Genomic DNA, 27,274 nt, shown 5'->3' on the forward strand with positions numbered 1-27,274 from the left:
ACTCGCTCACAACAGGTAAAACCGGATCCCACTTCATGACTTAAAGCAGCTTGTACTTTACCTGTAGCTTCTCTTACATGCGAGTCCAGTGAGTTTCATTCCTTGCTGGGATACTGGGACCTGCTTGAATGCTTGCATTATCAGCCCCATTTAAGGAGGTATAAAGGTAACCCTTCTAAACTTATGTCTCTTCATGCTAGTGTACAGGGCACAGGAAAAGCAGACAGAATCACCCTGCTCCATAAGTTTGAAGTGTTGCTTTGTGGACAAAGCAATTATACTTCTTTACTTAAAAGAAGAAGATCATTGTTTCAGAATTAACAAATAAGATTTCTTTAGAAATTAAATCTTGGACTATGTGGCTAATGATTTTCTCCAGCGCTATCAGAGCAAATATTTAAGAAAAAAGCATTTTACTACTAGAATCCATATGAACATACGCCTAACGGCCACTTTGTTAGGTACACCTGTTCAGCGTAATACAAATATCTGAATGACTTCCAAAGTGTGGGCCGGGGCCCCCTGGTGGGCAGCAGTAATAGCAGAAACTCAGTTTGAAATTACTCCTAAGTATGTACAGTAAAGTGTTTATTGAAACATGTTTATTAATATAAAAAGTAAATTAAACTGGTAATAGGGGTGTTTTTTTTGTTTTTTTTTGTGGTATTGCTCACCACTTTGAGCTAAATTCACTGCTATTGTATTGATTTTTTTGTGTCCCAGTGGTAGGTGGGTCACATGTTGGTTTTAACACTTCACATATGACTTGGTAGCATTAGCAATTTATAGCTAACAGACTGTGTCATTTATGGTTTTTAATTATATTTTTAAGGAAAAAATATTTTAATCATAGTAAAAATTAAAATGAGGATTTTCTGCTTTTTAAGTAGGCGGCAGCACTCTCAAATGTAGGAGTGGCTGAAGAATCAGCCTATCATATGGCAGCAGCTTCTAAGATTTGGGTGTGTAGACATGGTCAAGATGACCTGGTGTAGTTCAAACTGAGCAAACTTCAAACTGGGGTTGCTGCTACTAGGTGTTTAGTGATAGCTAGAAGAAGAAAAAATATCCAACAGGGTGTTTGATACGAGATGACAGAGGAGAATGGCCAGACTGCATTGAGCTGATAGGAAGGCAACAGTAACTCAAAGAGCCACTGGCTGCAACCACAGTATGCAGAAGAGAATCTCTGAATGTGCACAACACATGAACTGTGAAGCCGATGGGCTACAGCACCTGGACAAGACCACAAATTCAGTTGGTGCCACTCATTTCAGCTAAAAGGAATGGCACCAACTTTAATTCACACAAGCTCACCAACAGAAGAAGAATCTGTTGGGCATCCCTTTATGACCACATTGAGGGCGGGGGGGGGGTTCATATAAAGTTCATTTATGTTATATGTCTTCATAAAGTTGCCACTTGTAATAAATTGGTATACAAACATTCAGATAAGTGTAGTCGATTAATGTGTATCTACAGGACACCATGGTGATAGCCTACTTGCATAATATAAAAAACAAGCATGTATAGTGGGTTATTGTAACGGATACTGAGGTAGATCGTAAGAATGGAGCCAGACAGGTAAAACAATCAGTCTAGTAAAACCTTTCCCCTTGGTCCCTTATCATTTTGTGGTGGAGCATTATACTATATTATACATTTTCTGTATTTCTTCCTTTAAAAAAAACAAAACTAGGTTCTGACATTATTAAGTAAGCCTTGGGTGGTGAGTTATTGCTTTCCCCATGCTGCCTGTTAGTAAGTTCCTTCAGTAGCCTGTCCTCCCTTGGTCAAACTCTGTTACACATTACCTTTGAGAATGATGTTATCATCCCCACCATCCCCCACACAGAGCCAGTCTCTGAATGACACTTCCAACCACACAGCCATTCTGATGGGCTGGCTACTCTTTACAAACACAGGCATTCTACAGTGTACTATGTTATGCAATCTTTGTGCAAAGTCCATGACAAAAGAGCAGTTCATTTTATAGTAGTCATAACTAGAGATGGACCGATCCGATATCACGTATCGGTATCGGTCCGATACTGATCTAAATTACTGGATCGGATATTGGAGATAAATAAAAAATGTAATCCGATCCATTAAATATCACGAAAGCACCTCACAAAACTTGCGACATGACGAAACTCAGCTCATAACCTTAGCACGTTGGAGCAGTATGCGTCACGTGATAGAGCGGCTGTGGCGTGCGAGACCTGTCTGAACTTATACAAAATGCAGCAAGATATTAAAAAAACAGTTTCATTGATTAAAAAACAGACTATATCGGATTCATATCAGTATCGGCAGATATCCAAATTCATGATATCTGTATCGGACATAAAAAAAGTGGTATCGTGCCATCTCTAGTTATAACCCACCTGTACTCAATACCAACCCCTTTTTGTGAGAGTCTGCTTTGTGTGGTAATTTATTGCTTTCCAGTGTGCATATAAACATTATCAAAGGCAAGCAATAAAAACAAAAAACAGGTGGCAAAGCAAATTTTAATGATTGATAATACTTGACTGCATCAGAGCGAGGATGATTGTCTCGGGAGTCATTGTGTTAAAAATATCTTTATGTGGTGGATCATGTTTGGGTAGGAGGGATCGTTTTGCCCCACTGGGCCAGCCCTGTGGGCAGCAGATGAGACTTGTGTGTATGTATGTGTGCGCTCTGCTGAGCTGTGAGCAGATGAGCCCCACCAGGCAGCTTGCTCCAACTGTGGTCTGCACATACTCCAGTCTAAAAGCTTGCCTCTTCTATTTGCTCCAGATGATGCCTTGGATTTAGCTGGCCCACATGAGTGATATGAATAAGGCACTGGACGAGATACACACTTCTCAAAGCCTCGGACAGAAAGCAGAGATTTTTCAGAGTGACAAGGGTAATGTGAGTGGCTTTCCCAGCGCAGATCTCTTCCCGTTGCAAGAGCCTTTAATAACACCAAATAAACAGAAGATCAGCATTAAACTCTGCAGGGGGAACAGGTAGGTCTCATTTTCCTTTATACTTGACAAGAAGTTTGTTTATAAAATTTAATCAGGCTGGTTTAATTTGCACTAAACCACAAGAAGTGTATTCTACTCTACACTTTACAGTGTAAGCTGCCTTGCACAAGAATAGCACAGTCTTATTTGCAGAAGAGGTAGATCTCTGTTTAAAAGCTGCAATGTGTAGTGCAGTGCAACATGTACTTTTAACTTTAAGAGAGATAAGATGATAACATAATAATTGTTAACTCTTTTGTACTAAAGGAATGTATGTTAAAATACACCTCATACCATGCAAGCATGCTGAAATCTAATTTATTCTTACTTTATCATAGCATTTAGTCATTAAAAAAGAACTCTTTGTATGCATGTCTTGTCACATCCTTTAATCTGAACTACTTCAAATAGGTGGGGTGGAGTTATATGTCCTAAGGGTGGTCTCTTTATGGGATATTTCACTCCTTTATGACCTCAAAATGATGTCAACAGTATACATAAGGCTTAGAAATAAACCTCTGAATGTGAGTTTTGGTTATGTGGTAAAAGCAGGCACCTGGTAGTAAAAAATGTGAATCAGGTTGGTTAGAGGAGAATGGAGCCATGTCTTTTGTTTTGGTCAGATCTCTCTATGCCTTCACCCAAGAAATGACTCATTACAATGTTGAAGCATGGGGTGGCAGGCAAAATATGACAGATAACATGTGCTTCATACAACTCTTCTGTGAAGCTGTTGTATATTATTGCCGAGCCATCAAAATATGCTTGTTGCCTGAAAATTTACACAGTTTTGCTTCATTGAAGTTTGTTTCTGTCTCTTGTTTCTTTGTTTTTGTCCTTCAGGAGCACTAAAGAGAGCGAGGCATCATTCTCTTCCCCTCTTTCTGAGCTTCTCACCTCAACCCTGAACCCTCTGGCTTCTGAATGTTTATTACCATGGACCAAAAGCTGTACATCTCAGGTTAGTGTCATATTGACAGTTTTTGGTCCATGATTATCATGATACAAGACCTGTGTCATGTCGTCTTAGATGTTTTATTTCACGTACTCACTTAATGCTGATTTTTAAGTGGATTACATGTCAGAAAACAAAATTGCACAACATTTTGTTAAAGCTGATTAATTGAAAAAATGCAATATTTAGCTTGCTGAAGTCGTCTGACCTTAGCACTGTATGAATGGTCCAACCGGTTATGTGAATAAGGAAATTAGTTGCTGTCAGGAGTTAAAAATGCTGTGTCAGCATGCTTAGATAAGCCACAAAGTCTGTGATTTTATGTTTTTAATCTCGGGTTTTTATACCGTAGTATTTGAAAGCAGCAGCTACTACAAAATGGACAATGAGTGTTTCACATCACCTTTAGATTTTTCAGAAGAACTTTTATGGTTTACAATTATCAGGTCTGGAGCATAACAGCGCTATTGTTTGTTTTAGCACAGGGTGTGTGATTACTTTGCACTGAAAATCAGGAAGTACCTACTGATGCTGAAAAACTCAGTAGTTAAAACTTGTGTGTTGGTAGCATAGAATTCTTGACTAGTTTGAAAATGTTGTTTGTCTTATGCGAAGAACCATGGCCTAAAATAATGTAATGTGAAGTGCTGCATTATAATATAGTGCATTAAGTTGTGGATTTAAGTTATTTTATATAGTGAGCAAGATTGATGTACATAGTTTATTTGCAGCTTATTGTAGGGCAGCAGAATTATGCTGGCAGGACTTTTTAAAAAAAAAAAAAATCCTTAAAGTATTTTTCTGCAATATTAACGTTTACTCCTCTCAGATTTTCCCCCACTTTAGTCTCACAGGCTGTTTGGATGACTACTGAGACTACGTATAGACAGTGACCATTTTTTCCCATAATTAAAGTATTTTTGCCTTATTAACACTGCAATCATTGTTGCTTGCTCCTCACCTTATGAGTTTAGTCACAGGTCATGCTACAACAAATTGTACAGATGCAAGGAATTAAAAGCTTATGAAGACTTTCTTTTCTCCTCTTTTTTAGTCAGTTCATACAACTCAGCAGAAACCTTTTTTTTTATCAAGCAAAGCAAAAATTGATTTGTTGTTGACTATGCATTTTTAAAACTCACTGGCACATTCAGAAACAAGAGCAAATTCATTGCTTTGGGAAGCTAGCAATCATTGGTCTGCCTCAAATGTGAAGTGAGTTTGCCTATATATTTTCCAGGGCTGTTAAATTAGTTTGGTTTGCCAACCAATAGCCCCTATACTCTAAGCTGGAGTTGACTGTTTCTCATTATCATTGTGGTGTGTGTGTGTGTGTGTGTGTGTGTGTGTGTGTGTGTGTGTGCCTCACAGCAATGACTCATCGGAAAACATAAAAATTATAGCACTCTGCACTCACCAGCAGCTATCAGCAGTATAGCTGCTGGTAAGTGTGAGCCCTTTATCTATGTGTTCATGTGTCTGTTGCCGTTGATGAAATATATGCACAGAAATGCATGGTTTAGTCTTTTAAGCTAAGTGTCTAGAGTTAATATTGGGACAATGGTGCTGCCAGTGAATTGTTTAAAAAAAACTGTGAATATATGATTGAAGTGCAGGCATCCAGTACTTATCGCACTGCATTAAGCCCTTAATGCCTAGAGTATTATATATGATGCATGAGTTTTTGAGACTTCTACGGCATCAGCATATTAAATGTGATACAAATTCAAACTCATATACTCAAATTACTAATTTATTTATTTATTACAAAATTGTCAAATAGGTCAAATAAACACTTGTTTCTGGGAATTATTTCATAGTTCAGGCTTTACTGGATCAACTGTTTCAGTCCATTTTTTTTTTTCGACATATTTCCCTATTTTCAGAGTAATTGGGCAAATGAGTTAAGCAGTTTTAATGGCCAGGTGAAACCTGTTTCCTCATTATTATGTGACACATTAAACAGATAAAAGATCAGGAGTTGACTCAAAATAATGAATTTAAATTTGATAGCTGTTCACTGGTGTTCTCAATATGAGTTTCAAAGACATGTTAATGAAAGTGAAGGATGCCATTGTTAGACTGAAAATAAAATTATTTTATCAGAGCGAGAGAGAGAAACAGTTTGCTCTCTGCAAATCAAGTTAAAGGGAACCTGCTGTAGTAATTTTCAAGACCATATTTTTATTCTTTTATTTTTCCATCAAAGCTATAAGGACATCCTCGCATTGGCATTAAATAGATTCAAGAGTAGAGAGAAATTGTTGGAAACCAAATGTTTAAAGAAGTGTCAGTTCTTAGGTTTTGCTTACACTGGCCTCATTATTTAATACTTGGCCATGTTTAATAGTGTAACACCAGCAGTGCTTATTCTTAGTCTCACCAGGATCCTTGGGAAGATAAAGACAGTATGTTAGGCTGAACAGCTGTTTTTATGTCACTGTCCTAATGGCACAGCATGGTAACCTCCTTTTAGAGGCACTCAAAAAGCCAATGACATCATTGTTCCAACTGTGCTGCACTTGTCCCCTCATCCACCATTCACCCGCAAAATTGTCCATTTGGCTTTCCAGTGAGGCTTTCTGGGTAGTAATTTTTATCATCAATCATAATTATCTAAAGATAATAATATTCCTCTAGAGATGGCATTCGATTATAAAACAGGCAGCCAAGGAAACTGATACTGAGTCTTGCCATTGTGGTACTTCTCTAACTTACCACATTTTCTCTTAATTGAATGGTTTTGCAGAATTGTGGCAAGACCCAATGCTTGACATCGCTTTGTTTAGCACTGCTGTTGTGCTTTCATTGTATTTAAAAAAACAAGCAAAAAATAGATTATGACTCCACAAGAAAAAAAATAGAGTTCTAAATGAATGAATTTAGAACTCATTCATTTAGGTAATACAAAAATATTGTTTACCTTGTGATTTCTTGGACTAATGTTTATAATGGTGTGCAAATTTCCTATGCTGCCTCAGCAGTTTCTGACATATAGTTCATAGCATGAATGTGTGATAGATTTGCAGCATGTTGAGGGTGTTGCCTGTCCCTCGCCCTGACAGCTGCAATGTGCTCCAGCCCCACCAGAACTCTGAACTGAATAAACAGGAGGTAATGAATGGATGGATGGATCCAAAAAATAAAATAAAATGTTAAAAAGCAGAAGCTGTTCCTTTTTCCTTGCAACCTAACAAGTAACAAAGTAACATAGCGATAAACATGGACAGCAGTGTCCTTGCTTTGCACTAAAAATCTCCCTTCCCAGAGGTTAGCATGCACTATATACCTTCATATATGCACCACTGGCCTGCTGCATCGCTGGCTGTTGTCTTACTCTGACAGAGCCTGCAAGGGGTCTTGTCTGAAACAGCTATGGTCAAGGACAATGTGTCTGGCGCTAGCTTTGTTATGGGAGTTGTGGCGACTCTGTTATCATTCTGGGTCCATTAATTCCAATTCATTTTAGCAGCGTGATAACTAGCAGCGTCTGCTTGTCTGTGCTCTCACAAGTCAATGTACTGTGTTTCCAGATAAACATGAAGTCTGTTGTTGGCGGTTCTTCTTTTCCTGTGCGTTCTCATGAGAGCGTGAGAGTAGCCTACAGTAACTTTAGCCAAACCGCCATGTTTCATGCTTGAGGGTAAATGTGATGAAAGAGAGCGATGAGAAGAGATACAAGAAATTTATTGTAGACGCAGCAAATTAAATTCTTTTTCAAGGATTTAAGAAGTCTTAACTACTCATAGCAGCCAGTCTCACACCAATAACAATGTGACATTCAGAGTCATTTCAATCGCCTTTCTTCTTCATTCTGAAATATTTTTATTGACAAACAACTGAATAGGTGTTTCTAATATAGTACCATTTCGATGCAGTATAATTTATCAGAAAAAATAGTCAGTTTAAATGTATAGTTTTGCTAAATTTGACTTTGGTGCACAGTTCTTAACAATGGAAAATACTAAAACAGGGCTTATAACAATGTTATTATTGTACGGACGCTCATCCATTCCATAAAGTCACCAGGCAGGTTGTAAATGTTATTCACAGATTTTAACAGCATTTTAAAATGAGAAAACAACTAATCTGAGATCTGATGTACTTTTATGGATCTACATTAACCTAGTTTTTATGAGCATGTTTTTGTAGTTTTGTGGTTTTGATAGCTACTCATTTCCAAATTCCTTGTCTCAGAAGGAAACTGAACATTGATAATTAGCAAGAATATATTCATGCTTGTGAATGTTCTCTATAATAAAAAAAAGGTGGATCAGAGACTAAAAATAGCAGTGTAGTGTCTGGCTACAAAGTAAGAATGAAAAAAATATGATACGTGTGCTTTCTGGGAAATCTTCAGCTTCTTGTTTTGGTTTTACATTATCGCTAGGCTAAAATTAAAAAATAAATATTTAACGTTTCTTTGGCCTTGGACTGTATATTTTAACTGTGTTCACCATGAGAAACATTTTACTTTGAGAAACTCCCTTTCCAAAAGGAAAGAAAAGGAAAGAGATTTTACATCCCCAAGGACAGAGGAGGAGTTTGTGCTGTGGTGAGGAAACAACATTTGGTTTCTAACACTTGCAATTTGATGAATCACACTGTTAGCACTGGAAAGGCTGAGAAAAGAAATATATATATATACTATTTTTAATACTATCATATTATATCCAACTAGAATTTATACATTAGCCTTACTTTCAATTACTATGCATGGATATTTCTTTTCATAGTTAATTGTGCAGGTAAGGCAGAAGCATGAATTTCCATGCAAGAAGAGTCACGTTGCCTGCCATCACACCTCTTTGTCTACAGAAGCGGGTAGGAATCTTATATGGATTTGTTTTTGTATTGTCTCCCTCTGTGTTAGCGAAGGGCTGCTTTTTGTTTCTGTTTAGTGTTCTAAATTTAAGCTGTTTTTCCAGATGGTGCTGGATTAGAGCCAGTCTCCCGTGACCACTATGTAAAGGCTTACAATGTTTAAAACTTCTCAAAGATTTAATCTTCATAAATGTTCTGCTCACATATGGTGTTCACAGTGCTTCGGCTGTGCTATTGTTACTTATTTAAATTGAGATATTTGCAGTACTTTGGTAAAAAGAAATATTGTACCATAAAACACATTCTTGCTATTAATTATACATCAATAATACAGTAGCCTTTTGAAGATTTTAAGACGTATTAAAAGCAGAAAGTAGCCCGCACTTTCATATCACAAATGGAATCTGGTGAAGTGTCACTTTTCTTTAATAGGGAATATCAGTGCTGAACAAGGGAAAGCTGGGATGTTCATACTTTAATTTAGACATCAGTACAAAGTGTTTCAGTATCTTATAGGATGTATCTAATTAGAATGTAGACTGTTCACAAGCAAAACCACAATTAAATATTTTAAGTTTAATGTGAAATACCTGAGCCCAGTCCTTGAGCAGCCACTGTAATTTACAAAGTAGCAACTACAGCTTTCCAGCAGGCTTATCAGTGTTGGCTGATAACATATGGCTGGTGTTCTAATTCATCTCCTTATTGTTGCACACTGACTCCACCGGTCTAAAAAATACTTTCCAAATGATCTAATTCCTTCTAGGTCTCGGGACAATAGTAACGTTTTGGATATGTAATCTTATAAGTGATGATCCAGTTGTAAACAGGTTTACCTACCAGAAAGGAGGTTTTATAATAATTTAAAACTCTTTCTTTTCAAGTTTTATTTTAGTGGATAGCTAAGAGAACTATTCTCTGTCGTTTTCTTATATAGACGAGGCTGGAGGCCAACTTTTTACCACCACTCAGTGATATAGCTGCAGCTGTGGGAGTGCACTTCAAGGTTTAACCAGAGAAGGCTAATTGGTAAAATGGATCACTCTGTCCTGTCCTTGAGATAAGAAGGTCTAATAGAGAAGTTTATGTTCAATAAGACTATATTTAGTGCTACATACCCAGTATCTGGACTTATTCTTCCTGTTCCAGACTCTTTTTTTTCTTTTTTACTTTTCATCGCAGACCTTTATGACACAGCACGATGTGTTCTCACCCTTGTGATACAACTCTTGAAATCAACAGCCTTGTTGCCATCATAGTTTGATAAATGCAGCTTATATTGGGAATTTGTGCCAGTGTATCCTCAACAATAATTTGGTGGATCAGTAGTGGCTTACCACCTATTCATATGTGTAAGTAAGTATACATATACGTGTATAAATAGTAAGGTTGCCTTAATTTGGATTTACTATGCAGATTTTTTAAGTGAATTGCAAATTTTACTATTCCAACTTGAAAAGAAAATAGCTGTCTCAGTGCACCACATGCACTGATCAGACAGACTACTGGCAGTTGAAGTTAGTAGCAATGACCATTATTACCGTTATTCACATTTATGTGGATTTTACTTTTATAAATCAGAACTATATATAGGGATACCACGATAGCAGTTTTTGTGTGGCAGCATTAGTTTTTTAGCTTTAATTCATTCAGATAAATATAAGATCAAACTCAAAGTCTTCACACATGTAAATGCACTTCTGAGAATATTTTGATTGCTGCACTTTTTATCACTTTATCACTTTAACTGGCATCTATACTTTTCTGCTTTTAGTTACTAGTGATGGGATTTCCGGCTCTTTTTAGAGAACCGGCTCTTTCGGTTCAGCTCACTAAAAAGAGCCGGCTCTTTCGGCTCCGAACCGGCTCTTCAGGTTGTTTTGTTGCTTTAATTAATTTATTATTAACAATAATATAAAATTATGCACAAAAGGAATTACTAACGTAAAAAACTGGTTTTATTTATATATGTTTATATATAAATATATACAGTGGCCCCTAGAGACAAAACACGTACAAACTCCAAAACACATTTCTACCATGAACTGAACTTCCAAAACAGAGCTACTAGATCACTTAAATTACACAATTGAAAGCATGTGTGTATTGTTTGGGTATTTATACACAGGCACTCATATATATTCAAATAATTAAAAAAAAAAAATGTTCATTTACCTGTTATTACAACACACCAAATCCGGTCATTGGTACTTGCTGGCTTGTGTAGCCACTAGGTAACAAAAGCTCAACACTGCCCCCTAGCATCCTGGAGCACTTCTGTTGTCTTTTGTACGTGTTTTGAGTTTTTACGTGCTTTCGGAGTTTTTACGTGCTTCGGAGTTTGTACGTGTTTTTACGTGTTTTGGAGTTTGTACGTGTTTTTATGTGTTTTGGAGTTTGTACGTGCTTCAGGGTTTGTACGTGATTTGAAGTTTTTATGTGCTTTGTCTCTAGGGGCCACCGTAAATATACTTTTATTTATTTCCTTTTACAAATTTAAAGTGAAACAACACAAAACACTGCAAACCACAACACAATTAAATATAAATTAAAACATGAAAAAAAATAAGATGCGCATTCTCTGTCATATGGGCCTGCATGACTAAACTTTCTGAATCCTTTATCATCTGCAACTGAAAATAGTTGTGGATGATTACTATACCTTTCTAATGTGACACGTTGTCCCTGGCTCTCTTTCTCTCTCTCTCCCTCCCGCTCTGTTCCTGTGCTACTGAGTGTAACTACCGCCCCTCCCCCCTCTGCCCAGCGTAAAGCACAAGGCTTGCGTGCTGAGTGAAGCAGAAAAAAAGTGCGAGAGAGAGGCTGAGAGAAAGAAAGAAAAAAAAAAACACGTGACGGCTCGCGATAAGGAGCCGGCTCGCTTCGTTCACTTCAAAGAGCCGGCTCTAAGAGCCATTTCGTTTGCGAACGACCCATCACTATTAGTTACATTGTATGTACAGTCTCCTCAGTGTCTCTGACATACAGTTAGCACTTGTGAAATAAAAAAGTTGTAAGGCAGTTGAGTATATAGACACTTTCAATACAAGTGTCTCATGGTTCAGATAAAATTACCCTTTTGAAGGGTATATTTACTCATTGTATATACTGCATCTTGTCGTCCAACCTAAACTGTTCATGAAAGCAACTTTCTGCTGAGTAATGCAAACATAAAGCACATCTGCAATGCTAATGGCCCACAAAGACTCCTTCGCCTCTGACAGACCCTACCCTGTTCTTGGTGAAATCTGATACCCAGATGATTTGATTTGGCCAATTTTCAGAAAGCCACATCCTTGAAGCAACTCAGCTAAAGCCCCTGATACAGTTACCTCCAGCAGTGCAGTAAATGCACATGTTATTAAAATCAGTGAACTCTATATATATATCAATTTGTTCATTATAAATGCATATGATTTTGCACTTTATTATCAATTCTTCTCTTTTCCTTTTATTCAGGTCAAAACCATTTTAGAAAACAAACCTGTAGTGCTAATATACAGCAATGACTACATTAAACAATGAGTGATGAAACAAACCATTCTTAAAAGATAGTTCTCTTATACTCACTGCGTGACTTGATTGATTACAAAGTGGTTTACACTAAGAGGTGATGTCATAGGTGGAGGGCCCATTTGCTGAACCTCAGCCCTGTTGAAAAGCTCTGACCTATCTCTACAGAAAAGGTGTCAGGCTTTTCCTGTCCAGGTTTAAGCTACCAATTGACCTCACTCAGAGAAAAGAGACAGCCATTTGGTCTTTGCTCTTACACTTTCCCTTTCCATACCTGCCTCTGACAGCTTTAGACTGACTTGAACCAGCACCTTTGTAATTGCTCTTGGGCTCACACAGGGCATTATGTAGGAGATCTGCTTGCCTTGGGTGTGTGCATGTCAATTCTAAGGGGGTTGGAGCCATGTGACTCTCTCTCTCCACCCTCTAGTAAATAAGCAGATTGATCTCTGGCTTCCTGACTCTTAGTAGTGAGAAAAGGAGGCATATCGAGCACCAGTAATACACATATGTGGATTCAGAAAAGGAATCTGCTGAGAGGGAGTTTTATCTAATTGCCTAATTTCAGCTTCACTGTGGCACAGAGCAAGATAAGGAGAGAGCGGGAGAAAGGCTGCTTGTGACAGCTGACACTTGCTGTGCTGTCTGATGAGAGTGTTTATATTTCTCACAAAAACTCTCATTTGCGATGCTTTGTACTCAGCCATGTTTTGGCTACAGAACTAGCCCAAACTCAATACTATGCTTGGCTCCAAACAAGCGGGTAAGTTCCTGTTTAATGTGTCTTGTGTTCTTTGTGTTTCTCTGCGGGCTTGAGTCTTTATATTCTGTTTTCTGCTTTGTAGGATATTTGTGTTGTGTTTTTTTTTTCTTACCTATTATGTTGTTCAAATAGGCAAATGAGCTACCTGTTCACTATACGAAGGTCAAACTGATTGGGTTGTATGGTACTTATAACACAATCCTTTACAGTATGTCCAATCTGAAAACATAACTTATATATCTTTAAAAGTCACTAACGTCTCTCACTGCTTGCCTGAAATGGTTGTTAATTTAATGTTTCTGCTTCAGGTAATTAAAGTTTATAGTGAAGATAATACCAGCAAAGCTGTAGAAGTTCCTTCTGATGTAACTGCCCAGGATGTATGTCAACTGTTTGTCTTGAAGAATCACTGCATTGATGACCACGCCTGGACACTTTTTGAACACCTTTCCCATCTAGGAATAGGTAAGATGATGCTGTAACAGCTACCCAGTTATTTACATCATACTAAATTTAAAAACAATGATGGCAAAAAATTATTTGCAGCATTTTCAGTCAAGCTTACCCATAAGTCTTGCAATAATCCTATCAAAATGATTCTTTTTCTTTTTAACACTCCGTTTCAAGGTTTTTAAAAAATCAGTTGTACTTTTCAATGCAGTTAAAACTCACAAATATCAGATTGATCTCAGCATTTTAGTTTTAACAATGAAGGATGAAAAAATACACCAATAAGCCGTACCACTAAAACCACTAACACTGGAACCTGTTGATATGTTTTGTAGTAAGTGGACCTTTTTATAAAGGCTAAATTGCCATGTCTAGGTAACTAGACCCGGACATATCCAAAGCAGGTGGTCTTTGTTTTTACACTTTGCAGTGTGCAATGACTACCCAGAGTGGTCTAAGGAAGAACAACTGGGAAACTGGTGACTGGGGAATGGGGGCCAAGGTTAAATGATGCTTATGGGGTCAAAAAGAAGAGCTACAACAAACAAACAACAACAAATTCCTGAATGTCTCAACACTAGTTATGATAAGCTGTCAGAAAGAAAGACACAGAATAAATAATGTTATGTAACCATGAACTATGACTGTAACTGTAATTATTTATTTAACATAGTACTTTATTATTTACCATTAGATACTGTATTTGTATACAATATACGATTATCCATCTATGTGTGCGTGTACATGTGAATTTGCCAGGGATACACCTAATTTGCTGTAGATGAGAACACATATTTAGCCATTTTTAGACAAACTAATTTTATCATTTGTTTCATCATTTGGTAATCTGTTCTGTAGATGTTGTCAGTGAGTGTGGGTTTTGTTTATTAAGCATACCTTTTTTTTTAACCTGAATTAAATCCAGATTATTGTCAGGAACAAGTATATTCATCTGATAACATTCTTGCACTGATATTTATTCAACTTACACTGCTGGCTGAATACAATATGTCTTCCAGTTATTCAACAATCGGTTAAAATTCTAGGAAATAATTAAGTTCTAGGAAATAACTGTTTATGTTGTACCTCTTGACTTTAGAGCCATGCCCGTAGCTGGAGGTTACACATTAATGTAAGGTTAATAATCAAACTCTTTTCCTCAATGCAACTTTTGCTGGGGAATCATTTGCAGAGATTACTCTATTTTTCAAGAACATTTAATTCCATGTCCTCAACCTTGCTTTGACCTGATTCTAGATGGTATATTTTAATAAGAGGGAAAACAAAGAACAGGAAAAACAGCAACAGCAAAACAGGTTAACATGTCATTTCTTTGTTCTTGCTCTCACTAGAAAGAGCTCTGGAAGACCATGAGTACGTTATGGAAGTGCTTTCAAGCTGGGCGATGGACACAGACAGCCGGTTGTATTTTAGGAAGAATTATGCTAAATATGAATTCTTTAGGAAACCACTGGTGAGTTAGTAATTATACAATTCTATGTATACATATCTATAGTCATACACAGCAAGTCTCTTTGTACTAGCCCAAAATTATGTGGGTGGAAGAAGTTAATAACTGATGTCTCTTTCATATTCATAGGACTTTTTCCCAGATCACATGGTTTCCATATCGAGTGAAACCAATGGGATGGTGGATCACTGTGACCTTATACAGGTATCAGGTTCTTAGGTTCTTTATGTTTGCACTGCACTCTCTCTGCCCTGTAGTGGAGATTGTTACTGTGATTATTTAATGCACACACCCAACTAAGAACAAATATTCCTCTACCCAACGCAGACCTTTCTGAATTCCAGCACTTGTCCTGAGATCCATGGATACCTTCACGCCAAAGAGCAAAGCAGGAAGTCTTGGAAGAAGTCTTATTTTGTTTTGCGGCGATCAGGGCTTTATTTCTCCAATAAGGGGACTTCCAAGGTTTGTAAAACAAAATAACTTGTCCACAGAATGTATTATGAATTATGGGAAAATCACAGATTGTTTAAAAAAAGCATATTATTAAGTGGGCTATTCTATACAACAAATCTTATTGCATTACACCAGTTCATTTTCTAAAAATCCACATCTGTACATTGCACGAGGGGTACTTTACAGAAGAAAGATATAAGATGAAAAATGCATTGTTCCAAATGGAAAACTATACTGTTGTTTAAATTTCTAGGGATTGATACAAGACCTCTGTTTGTGCATTTTGGGCCACCTCTTCATGTTCTGGCTACATCTCACTCATGTTGTGAGAGGAGAGTGAAACAGGTTTAGCTGGATTTTCATTAGGTCAGCTGGCACAGCAGCCATGCAGAAACTGTACTCACAATGCTGCTGACAATTGAAGCTTATACCTAGCCACCAGGCACACCAACACATCCACTTTTCAACTCCTTTCATTTTCTACAACAGTAGACCTTTTGTTGTTAAGTGCAGGTTGACCTTGGCAAGGCGCCCACTTTTAGTCTATCTGTTTACTCTTCTTCTTTGGTTTTGGTCAGATGTTTGCTAGTCACTTACCACAGACGCTAATGACTGTGGCGTAACATTAAAAAAAAGACATAGGAATAGTGAGTCTCATGAAAGCAGGACAATGAAAGTCTGTGAGGTTTTTTTTTTTGTAAAGTTATCCTTGAAACAAAATAGCTATTGATACCATCTCAATACAGCCCCTATCAACATATCTAAATTTATCCTTATCTTTTGGTTACATTAAGAGAGTAACAACACCCAGAATGGCTGATAATGTGTTATTATTAGATGAAAATGTACTGTTTACCCATCATATACAATCATCCAAAGCATGCTTTGACATAAATGTAGATATCATTTATCATTTACTCTTGTAAAGCAAATATGTTATGGTCTTTTAATTACATTGCAATCCAAAGATAACATGAATTGCTTAAATCCTGTCTTTGGAAAATAGCTCATTTTGAAATCAACCCTAGCAACACGACAAAAAATAAAACTGCTAGGCAACAAAGTACCTGTGGAAATTTGTCTAATGTTAAAAACTTAATGATAAGACACACAGTCAGCCGTTCATCACGTCACTAAAGGTTTCTGCATTGTAAAAATCTGCTGTTGAGTTGTGTTTCAGTGTTATTTGGATTATTTTCTGTTACATTTTAAAATAGTTAGCTTGTGTGTCTTTGATTGTTTTGCTTCTGTTGTTTTTTCCTCTCCTGTCCCTTTTCGCTCAACGCTTTTTGTTTTGTCACACAGTCCCTCTGTCCATGTCATGCCTCTAATTTCTGTCCTTTGTCAGTTTGCATATATAACTAATAATTTTGTTTACATAAAGCCCCAGTTCACCACAACAATATTGCAGAGAAGCTTTATATTGTAAATTAAAGACCCTACATTGTTGTAGGAGAACTCCCCAAAATCCACTATAACCAAGCACTTGGCAACCGTGAAGAGGAAGAACTCTGTTTTACGGTTTAACTGGAAAAAATCTACAACTAAGCAGGCTCAGGGATGGGTAACCATGTAACTCAACTGCAAAGAAGATCATAGATACAATATACAATTCAAACTACTGGAGAACAATGTAATAAGTTAATATCTGTTTGGTAAATGAGAAGAAGTGATCCCAGCATGTGGATTCTATGACAGTATAATAAGAGGTCATTTAGGGTCACCTGATTCAGGAGTGGAGCCTGATAACTAAAGGCCCTACCTCCCAAAGAACGTTTACTCTTGGAAACTCTAGGAATCTTAAGTAAGAGTGGACCTCGAAGCATCCAGAGGCTAGACTGGCCTTCTTGAAATCCAGACTTGCCATACACTAAAAGCATTTGGTGCATTATGATACTGAAAATATGGCACAATAAGATGCAAACTTTTGAGTAGCTGACTTTCTGTATTAAGACAGAGTGGAAAAAACATTTTGTTTTTCAAAAATGATCTCAGTTTCCAAACTTGTGTTGCTGACATCGAATTTAAAATGTGGATATTTTTAAATATATACAAGTTTTTCCTTTTTAAGACTTTTAATTATTTTTGTATTTTTCAGTTATTTTAGTATTCAATTTTTTTTTGTATTTGTGATCACATAAAAAACAAACAAACCCAGAAATGTTCAAATACAGATACACTCAGCGCTCACCTGAGATGTTTCTGTATTCCAGGTATAGACATGAAGGCTTAAGACTGTTTCATGTGGTGTTTCATACTTCACACCTCCAGTCCATACCTGTTCTGTACCTTTGTCTTATTATGACCTCTCTGTGTTTAACAGGAACCAAGACATCTCCAGTTCTTTGCTGACTTCAGTGACAGTGATGTCTACACTATTTTGGCTGCCAAAAAACTACACGGGGCACCTACAGAATTTGGCTTCTGTGTGAAGGTAAGAGCAGTACTTGCAAGTACTGTAACTGATGTTGTTACTATAAAACAGAGACATGCCAAAACTGTATAGGAGCAGATGCACGCTGATTCACAGGGCTGTTTTGTTTTCTTCCAACTTCTCACCTCAGTCAACAAAATGCAGTTCTGCCCGGGACTTGAAGCTGCTTTGTGCAGATGACGAGCAGACCAGGACCTGCTGGATTACAGCCATGCGCTTGTTAAAGGTTGGCTTGCTGATAAATAACTCTGGGTGATATCTAAGAGTAGGAATGCTGAGTCAGTGTTTGAATCAGATTTAGCTTTGGGAGGAGGTCAAGGGAAGCTTTTGAGTGATGCTGGAAAATCACTCCCACTCTTGATAGAAGCAGCATGTGTTCATTGTCTGGATATAATCTGGATACAATTTAGAGCATTACTCACCCCTGCTAGTCCACAAATTATATACACAGTGCATTACAACATATTTACTTGTACCTGCCATTTGTAATCACTACACCATAGGTCTGGAGGGATTTTAGGTTAACACACAACAAATGTTTGGATTAAATTGCACAATTTTAATCACTCCTTTTTTCCTGTGTTTTAGTTTGGGATGCAACTTTACCAAAATTTCATTCAGCCACACCAGAAGCAAAAAGCCTCACCAATGGTTAGTTAAAGTTTTTCTTGTTTTAGTAATTATACTAGCTTTATATTTTATTATTTTGCTTAGCAACAACTCAAATGATTGTGTGAACCAGCAGGTTAGTGTGGCAACCCTACATGGACCTTTTCCCTGCAGACATTTTGACTTGTCACAGTAAGCAAACAGCGGGTGAAATAATAATGGTTCCCTTCAATTTTGTGTCCCAGTAACCCTTGACAGTAAAACGCCATCCACAAAAGCAAGACTTAAGTAGAATCTAGCCATCACCAATACACCTTTTGCTTTTCTTAGTGGGACTTCTGTGAAGTATTTCTATAACTGACAAACTTTCAGTTTTCTTCAATAATAAAGAACCTTTTAAAAAGCTTTATTTGCCCAAGTTAAGCTCATGCTTTTGTTGCTCTAGCCCACAATCCTGATAGCGCAGAATCGACAGCCTACAATTCAAACAAACAGATAACATTAGCAAACAGTTAGGAAGTACAGTATTATATTTAGCAGGTAAAAAGTTATCAGATTCTACAAAAGGTTAAAAAAAAAAGTGCATTGGACATACATTCATTTGGTGAAATATAAAACTACAAAATGATGCCCCTCTGTCTGGTGTAGGTTGAAAGACACAAAAGTAACATGAGCCAGCAAATAGTGGTGTAGCAATATAATTGTATGGAGCAAATGAGGAATCTGCGGTGTCCCAGAATAGCCTTAGACTGTGCTGAGAGTATTTTTGCAACAGCAGACACAGTCTATTTATGGGTAATGAACATGTTCACGAACTACTCGCTTTCTAAAAATACATAGTGATCAGCTGTCCACAGATTTAACAACTTGTCACCTCTTCTCTAGTGTTGGAGTGTCATGTGTTGCCAATAACTTTACTGAGAGGATTTGCTAGAAAGACAGGAGAATAAATGAATATCTTAAATGCAATGTCGGGCTATTGAATCTTAGGTGATATATTTGGCTAGACAAACTAGAATACTAGATTACTGCTTCATTGCACTGAGTTAAAAACAAAGCCCTGCTCCTATGCTGATTAGCACATTTATAAGTAATAGGATTTATCTTTATATCATTTCAAGTGCAGCTGTGTTAATAGGAGTGGCTTTAAAAGTAATAATTTTGTTTTAGCTACTTGCTTAAATAGCAAACTTACTGGCCAGCATGGGAATGAATCTAGTATTTAAAAGCATCTTTGTAATCCTGATAAGAAGAATTTTCTTAGGTGTGTTTGCAGTTTTATTTAGAGACACTCACTATATTGCAGCTTAATGTCTAACTTGTGCCCAAGTGTAATTCCTTTCAAAACCTCTCTAATCCCTTTTCAGTTGAGTTTGTTTTTGTGTGTGTGTGTGTGTGTGTGTGTGTGTGTGTGTGTGTGTGTCTGGAATCATCTAGAAAATATGAAGATGGAGTCATGTTACTCAAACACTAGATGGCAATGCAATACCACAAGGCAGGAGAAGTAAATCTACTCCCTTTTCATAGTACAAAATAGAGAGTGAACCAAAATAATAGCAAGAATTTGGGGTATTTTGAATTACGCATCATGTGACTTGAATTTAGTTTTACATGACCACATATACAGGTGTGTGAAAAGTCCTGAAAAAATGTATTAATATTTTTAAAATACACATCAGTGCAAACTGTGCCATTTCAGAGAAGCATATCAGAGAACTCTCTGGTGGCTATGGACTTTTCTGGCCAAAAGAGTCGGGTGATTGAGAACCCATCCGAGGTGCTCTCAGTAGCTGTAGAGGAAGGCTTGTCGTGGAGGGTAAGTCTTAATGTCTCTTAATCTGGTTCTATTAACAGAAAGAAAGCATAAAATTTAGGCTAATAATTAATAATGCTTCACTTTAGTTTAAACATCTTTCTGTTGTTTTATTCATTAAATATATTCAAATAATATGTTAAATTTAATAATATTTCCCAAAAGTAAATGCGACTGTCAAGCGTGAGAAAATCTTAATGCCTCAAGCAACTTGCAAATGAGCTAGAATGTTATGCAAAATGAAACATCGTAAATTAACTATGTATTAACATTATTTTCACTCATATATTAGTTGTAATTCTTTTCGCCCACAGAGGAAAAGCTGCCACCGCTTGAGTGGTCATGGGAGCCCTTCCACAGCCCAGAGCTCTGTGCTAAACATAGGTGTGTGAAACATCAATTTCACTTTTTTAATGCACAACTGAAAGATATTTTCTGACGTAGCATCTCTGCTTCAGCTATCCATGTGGCTCAGCCGTGGTTTCATGGCAAACTGTCTCGTGAAGAGTCTCACCGTCTAATTGCTCAACAGGGTCTTATTGATGGGTAAACAGTTATACACTTCTACTTGTGCTTTGGTTTAAGACATTAAACTTCATTTGCATATATATATATATATATATATATATATATATATATATATATATATATATATATATATATATATATATATATAATTTTTTCATCAACATGAGCATGTTTGCACTAAAGCAAAGCAACACAATATTCTCTAATGTGATGTAATTTACCATATGAGGCAGTTCACTCTGTCCGTTTAATGTTGGTAAATCTTTATAATGACTGCTATACTTTTTATTCTCTTTGTTTCAGAGTGTTTCTTCTGAGGGACAGCCAGAGCAACCCTAAGACATTTGTACTTTCACTGTGCTACACGCAAAAAATTAAACATTTTCAAATATTACCAGTGAGTATAATTAACCATTTGAATTAAAATTACTGTGCAAAAGTTTTAGGTCCAAAAATAAAGTGGTTCTTGATTACAAAAAAAAGAACCCCTAAAATATTTTCCCTTTATTCATTCATGACCTTCATACAACAGAAAGGAGATAACTGTATTAAATATATTTGCGTTCGAAACGCAGTGTACCTTGGTAAACTTACAGTTGTTTCAAAGTACTCGGCACGTGGGTTATTTTAAGCATCCTCAAAAACTTGGCACAGTTCTTCTGATGAGTCCTGGTACCTGGAACAACTAAATTACCTCTAACATTTGCATAGTACATAGTATTTTTGCATGTTTTTTTATTAATCTCTGAAAAATTATCTGAAATATTTAAACTCATTTGCACCAAGTCACCTGTTTTTTGTGTGTCATTCATTTCTACATGTATTTGTATATGTCTGTGTGCATGCTTCACTGTAGGTGGACGATGAAGGGGAGTTGTTTTACAGTCTTGATGATGGTCAAACACGGTTCACTGACTTGATCCAGTTGGTGGATTTTTACCAGCTAAACCGTGGGGTGCTTCCATGCAAGCTCAGACATCACTGTGCTCGGATAACCCTGTGAACAAGGGACCCTGAGACAAGACAGCTGAGGTCCCACATGCACCTTAATTCCTAGTTCTTCTGGAGAAACACAATGGTGTTTTTGTGCCTTGAAAAAAAAGATAAATAGTTGTTTTCATAATGTGGTACATGACTCAACTTTATTTTTTCTTATTCAGAAAAAGGTGAATTTCACAATAAAATAAATAACTACTGGTGCTGAAGATCATGTGGATTACATTTTGGCCCGTTAATGTATTGGTGTAAGTATGTGGTGCTAGTAGTTGAGATACAGCAGCAGGAATTTGAGTGTTCATTGAAAATAATCCAGCAGAACGTGTGCTGCAGTATGTATAGAGCAAAAGTGCTGTAAATATGTGACATTTACGGTCTGTTAAGAGTAAATGATGACTGAATCCCTACAAGGACATGCTTGTGGAAACCTGTAGTATGGCTCTACGCTGTCAAGTCTGGGAACAACTAAGCTATTATTATACTAAGCTATTTTTTTTGCTAGGTATTCGTATTTTTTAAGAAAGTTACTCATTTTTTTTGTTTGTTTCTTTTTTTAATTTGAAGTGATAAAATTACCTCTGAGCAAGTTTCACTGCGCATGCCTTACAAGGGATTGACAAAGAGCTGTAATGGCCCGGTGAAGAGGTTCCGACCTCACTGACTTTGCATTGTGCACTGCATAAACTATATACATACAGTTATGATTAAGTGAACTGTTTGTATCCATGGAATCAGTGAAAAAGTTCCCCTGAAGTAAGAGCAATGAAATAAATGCTAAAGATTTTTTTCTTTACATGTAATCAGAAATGACTGATATTTGAATTCATTGTAAATTGAAATTTAGGTTTTGTAATTTCCTGACATTCAGGCAGAAAATTTGCAACACCTGGGCTGATTGTATGTTTTGATGTTATAGCCACATCTGTGGATATACGGTGTCAGATACTTTTTTTTTTTTTAATGATGTTAGTCCTTCTAACATTGATATTCAGCTTCATACAATCTTTTTTTTTGTAACAGCAGCAATGTAAGAACAAGGTATTTTAAATCACAGTAGCTGGACAACAGTGCATTGAAATGCAGTTTTGTAAATAAACTCATATAAACCTGTCTGTTGTAAGGTGTGATTTTTGTATGATTGTTTTGGTTGTTTTAACAACAGGCTGCAAGGCAAACACATGGCTTGTTAAACCACCATAAAGTAGGTTGAATTGATGCTTAGAAATTCACTTAATGTTTATACATGGTCTGTACATCATTTTTATTGCTGACTATATATATACCTGTAAAGATAAGATCAGGTATTGTGTGCAGGAACCACTATGCTAACAAACTCACCCTTTCTTTAAATAGCAGTAACATATGACAGTACACTGGAACAATATATTATTGTCTTTTTGAGTAATATAGGGCATACAGGGTTATCATATAAATGCAGTTAAACTCGAGCAAAGTATAAGATTCCTCCTGAGCCGACTCATCAACACACAGAGGGGTGCTGCTCTGTTCAGGAAGATTTTTATTGTGCCAACGTACATCGTGATTTTCTAATGGAATCCAGCTCAGAGTTAAATTTAGCCACACTATATAGTCTGCATATGGCTCTCATCAGGCTAATACTGTCTGGAATGAATTATTGAACTTTGGGGGCAATATGTATAGATGTGATTTATTTTCTCTCAACAGCACTGGCTGACTTTTACAACCACTAGATGGTACTAGAAGCATTTTAGTTTTGCTTGTGGAAGTTTATGTTTGAAATAATAGGTCAGGTGCAATCCTAGTTACATAATACATACCTATTTGGGGTTGTGTAAAATTAAAGTTGCTTAAGACATAGAAGTAAGACACTTTAATTATTGAATATCATTAACTGTTATTGCATTAATCTGCTAATAATGCTAAAACGCATGAAGAAATATCAAAATGTTTATATATATTGCAATAATTCAATGAATTTTACACTGACTGGATGCCACTGACTGCCTGTATACACCAGTGGTTAGTGAATTAATATCAAGTTTCAAGTAATGTATTTGAGGTAATTATGTCACCTACAATTGACTTTAAAGGATTAATAGAATTAGAAAAATTTAGCAAAGGATAAGGGATCGCGACAGCTGTGCAGTAAATGAAACAGAACAAAATTGTCTTGAAGCATCTGTGTTAAACAATCTTCTCTGTTGTGATACAAACACATTGCCCCCATACCTCCCCTGTTCTACTTCAGTAGCACATTTTGAAACAGTGCGCACATCCAAGGGAGATGTGTGCACACAGAGAAGTCTTAAATGCACCCCTGCTTCCGAGGTCTTGTGCTAAATGTTGTTTTGGATGTATTCCTGCCATTGATCGGAGTCTGGCTGGAGGGGGAGAGATGGCAGCTGGGAGAGACTGCGCTTCCTTTAATGAATTCATCCTCCTCTATCCTGCCCAAACGGCCTGTGGATACACCATCTCTCCCAGTAAAGAAAACCTCTCTGCCATGTCTTGGCCCTCATGGACAACCACCAGTGTTCCTAACACTTCATGCTACTGCACTGAATTTACTCCTGCGTGCACTTTTACTATGACTTCAGGTTTTGTACTTGAGAGCTGTCAACTTTGCTCTGTTCTTAAATGACCCTCATGTTGCATTCCCCAAGTCTGGATTCAATTATCTGATTTCAGCCAGTTGCTGATTATCTCCAATGAAATGAAGACCTTGCTGTTTGCTTTGCTCTTGATCAACAAAAGGGCATTATCTCAGCTTGGTTTTAAATCCAGGCAGAGTCTATAACGAAATGAAAATAGTTTTGTTTCAGGGATGCATAACAGTTAGAGGCTTTAACTGTTCTTTTGCAAAAGGAATTCCCATCATAAATATCTAAAGCTAGAAGCAAATCCAGAAGCACTATGGTGGCTACAGTGGACTTAAGCAGCAATAATTATAGGTCAGTTTGAAAAAAAAACTATGAAATATGTGGCATTATTACAGATACAGGGTAAAATACATATTACAATATGCTGGACTCCTTGTTTTACTTATATTGAATAATTTACAATATTTAGACTGAGTGTTATTTAGTCTCTAGTGTTTTTGCTCTTTCTGTATGTTAATGTTGTGAAGAGGAAAATTATTCTTAGTAAAAATAAATAAAATAATTGCCATTTTAAATAAAATCAGAAGCTGTTGGGGGTCATGCAAACAGATGGGACTGGTAACTATAAAGCTATGTTTATTAGAGAGTATGCAGACTGGCTCATGTAGATGGTTTTAAATAGTAACCAGTTTTAGTTTAAATTCTATTAACTTATTATTAATTGTTAAGATGGTATTTGTTCTTTGTACTGTATGTCTGAAAGGTCATTCAGAATTTCTTGTTTAGAATTATGATTTCACAAAACAAACATTGGGCTCAAACATTGGATAATTAATAAAAAAAATAAAAACAAGTAATTAAGACTAATAAGACTTATAAGTTATAATTTGTGGGTTGTTAAATGTATACATTAACACAGCAACAACAATGGGAATAAATTTGTTGTTAATCAGTAGCTGCTATACCAGTTTGCATCTTCTATACTTACAGACTGTGTGAGATTTGACAGCGTGGTTTGTGCCGTGGTGTGAGGCTGAATTTCTTGGTGTATTGAGCATCTTTGGTAATGTATTATGTCTCAGATAATTGCTCAGACAGTGCTTGCTCTATAAGTAGCCTTTCTAACCTCTGATATATTTTTCTTGGGGTCTTGGAACTGGCAAACGGTAAGTGCCAAGCTTTGTTAATTACAAGGATAACAAATGCACTTGTCAAATAATGGATGTGGTTGGCAATTTCAAGTTTTAATAATCAATTACTGGCAGTAATTCTCTGTGGAGTCACAGGATAGTCATTAAATCTCAAAAGGCGGGACACATACTATGTAGCTTTTTCCTAAGCCCTATTTTTAAATACATAAGGGAACACAGTGTGCTTTAATGTGTTGAATTTTGTTGCCTTATTACAATGTAAAGTAGCCCAGTTATACATAGACAGTGTATTGCTCTGTTCCTGAAAAATAACAGTGTGGTAAATTGTCATAGTAATGCTTCTTCATAAAGGAACAGAGATATTGCGGCACAGTAAAGTTACCACTTTTATTATGTCAAAGCCAGAAGTTTCATTTAGCACCAAGTCCTATATGAACTCGCATTCAGCAGACAAATCTGTTTTTTCTTTCTTTTTAGGCCTGAAACGCCTCTGAATGTGGCCTTTTTGATCTTTAAAAACAAGAACATAGTGGTATTGAATCATTTTTTGTTGTTGTTTTTTTCCTATACAGCAGGGTTCCTGTTATTGTATATGCAGTCCACCTTCAAAGCTGAAACATTGCAGAGGTTCTTCTTGACCTTGAGAAATTAACATGGGAGGACTGGCTTTGCTCTGAGGGAGTCCTATAGAGGCCACGTCCCCTCCTAATCCCCAGTTGAAAGGCATACCTCTACTGCTCAGAGAAAACAGAAACAATGCAGCAAGTCAAGTATTTACATGAAAAGTATTTCTTATCCAAGTACACGAAATGTGAAACATTTACTTAGATGAAAATGTTTCGTGTCTCTACACATCCCATCATATATCACGACATGAAACATTTCATTTCATTCTGACTGTTTTATCCAGATCTCATTAATCTACATTAATCTCTTTGTGATTAACGTACACCGGGACAGAACAAAGTGCTCGTGAACAGGGAGTGAGGTGGAGAGCAGGAGGGAGACCGGGACTGAGTTTGGCCCTGCACAGTTGAACAAACAGAGAATCTGAAGTGCAGCGCCCTGTGTGGCTTCCCACCAACTGAACAACATTAAGGCAGTCCTCCATGTAAAACCTGCTCACTTTTCCCACAAACTCTTGAGTTTGGCAAACGGGCAGCTGCTCAGCAGGGAGGAGCTCTCACTAGAAGGCAGACAGCAAGCTTTGGACAGCAGGGAGACATAAACCACAGCTTCTGGTGGTGATGGGCTGATGTTTTAGGTGATAGGTAGGTAAAGGATGGATAAGAAAAGGAAAACGACAGGGGTAAAACCAGGAGGGGGTCTTGGAGAGGAAAACATTTTGGACTAAAGCTAGAAAGACATGAAAAGCAAAGTACAGCTGATATGCTTGACCGTGCAGCACTTGGGGTGAACATTTTTGTACACTGGAAAAGTACACCGAAACTCTAGGTTCCCTTTCTTATTTTCGCTATCATTCCATCCATGTGATATATATCATGGGACAATTTACTCCAAGGGCACAAATTAGGATGATATATTGTACTAGTATTTTTTTCTGCAAAATAGGCCAAAATGTTCACCGTGCTACACACAGATACACATTTACACGTTCACCAGCGCATTTGCACACGTACTGGATCAATTTAAATTCCTTCCTACATTTTCTCATTTACATGGTGTGTGAGAGACTCCTGAACAGAGTAGGAAGCCTTGTGGAAGAATTA

At 36.9% G+C, this 27,274-nt stretch overlaps 1 protein-coding gene across 3 annotated transcripts; it reads left to right on the top strand.

Moving 5' to 3' along the window:
* The first annotated feature begins 73 nt into the window (after positions 1–73).
* On the top strand, positions 74–22,915 carry grb14 (growth factor receptor-bound protein 14). 3 transcript variants are annotated; one of them, XM_035906787.2, is made up of 15 exons: positions 74–166; positions 2,785–2,999; positions 3,843–3,960; positions 13,363–13,519; positions 14,857–14,978; positions 15,105–15,179; positions 15,303–15,440; positions 17,755–17,865; positions 17,996–18,091; positions 18,454–18,516; positions 20,174–20,290; positions 20,602–20,671; positions 20,746–20,833; positions 21,119–21,212; positions 21,672–22,915. In XM_035906787.2, the coding sequence occupies exons 2-15, from the start codon at positions 2,812–2,814 to the stop codon at positions 21,816–21,818; spliced, it is 1,584 nt and encodes a 527-aa protein (XP_035762680.1). In that variant the 5' UTR covers positions 74–166; positions 2,785–2,811; the 3' UTR covers positions 21,819–22,915. The 3 variants fall into 3 exon arrangements, with proteins under 3 accessions (XP_035762680.1, XP_006788589.1, XP_006788590.1); XM_006788526.2 differs by lacking the exon at positions 74–166 and having other exon boundaries at positions 2,689–2,999; XM_006788527.3 differs by lacking the exons at positions 74–166; positions 2,785–2,999; positions 3,843–3,960 and adding an exon at positions 8,529–8,778.
* The last annotated feature ends 4,359 nt before the right edge of the window (positions 22,916–27,274 follow it).

The sequence above is a fragment of the Neolamprologus brichardi genome, chromosome 16 (assembly GCF_056152115.1).
Source record: "Neolamprologus brichardi isolate AB-2024 chromosome 16, ASM5615211v1, whole genome shotgun sequence".
NCBI lineage: Eukaryota > Metazoa > Chordata > Actinopteri > Cichliformes > Cichlidae > Neolamprologus > Neolamprologus brichardi.

What these genes read in the sequence shown, in the direction of transcription:
- grb14 (XM_035906787.2), top strand. Translation starts at nt 2,812, where the DNA reads ATGAGTGATATGAATAAGGCACTGGACGAGATACACACTTCTCAAAGC. An exon ending in ATCACTGTGACCTTATACAG is followed by an intron (nt 15,180 to 15,302) that starts GTATCAGGTTCT and finishes TACCCAACGCAG; the next exon opens with ACCTTTCTGAATTCCAGCAC. An exon ending in AGCAAAAAGCCTCACCAATG is followed by an intron (nt 18,517 to 20,173) that starts GTTAGTTAAAGT and finishes GTGCCATTTCAG; the next exon opens with AGAAGCATATCAGAGAACTC.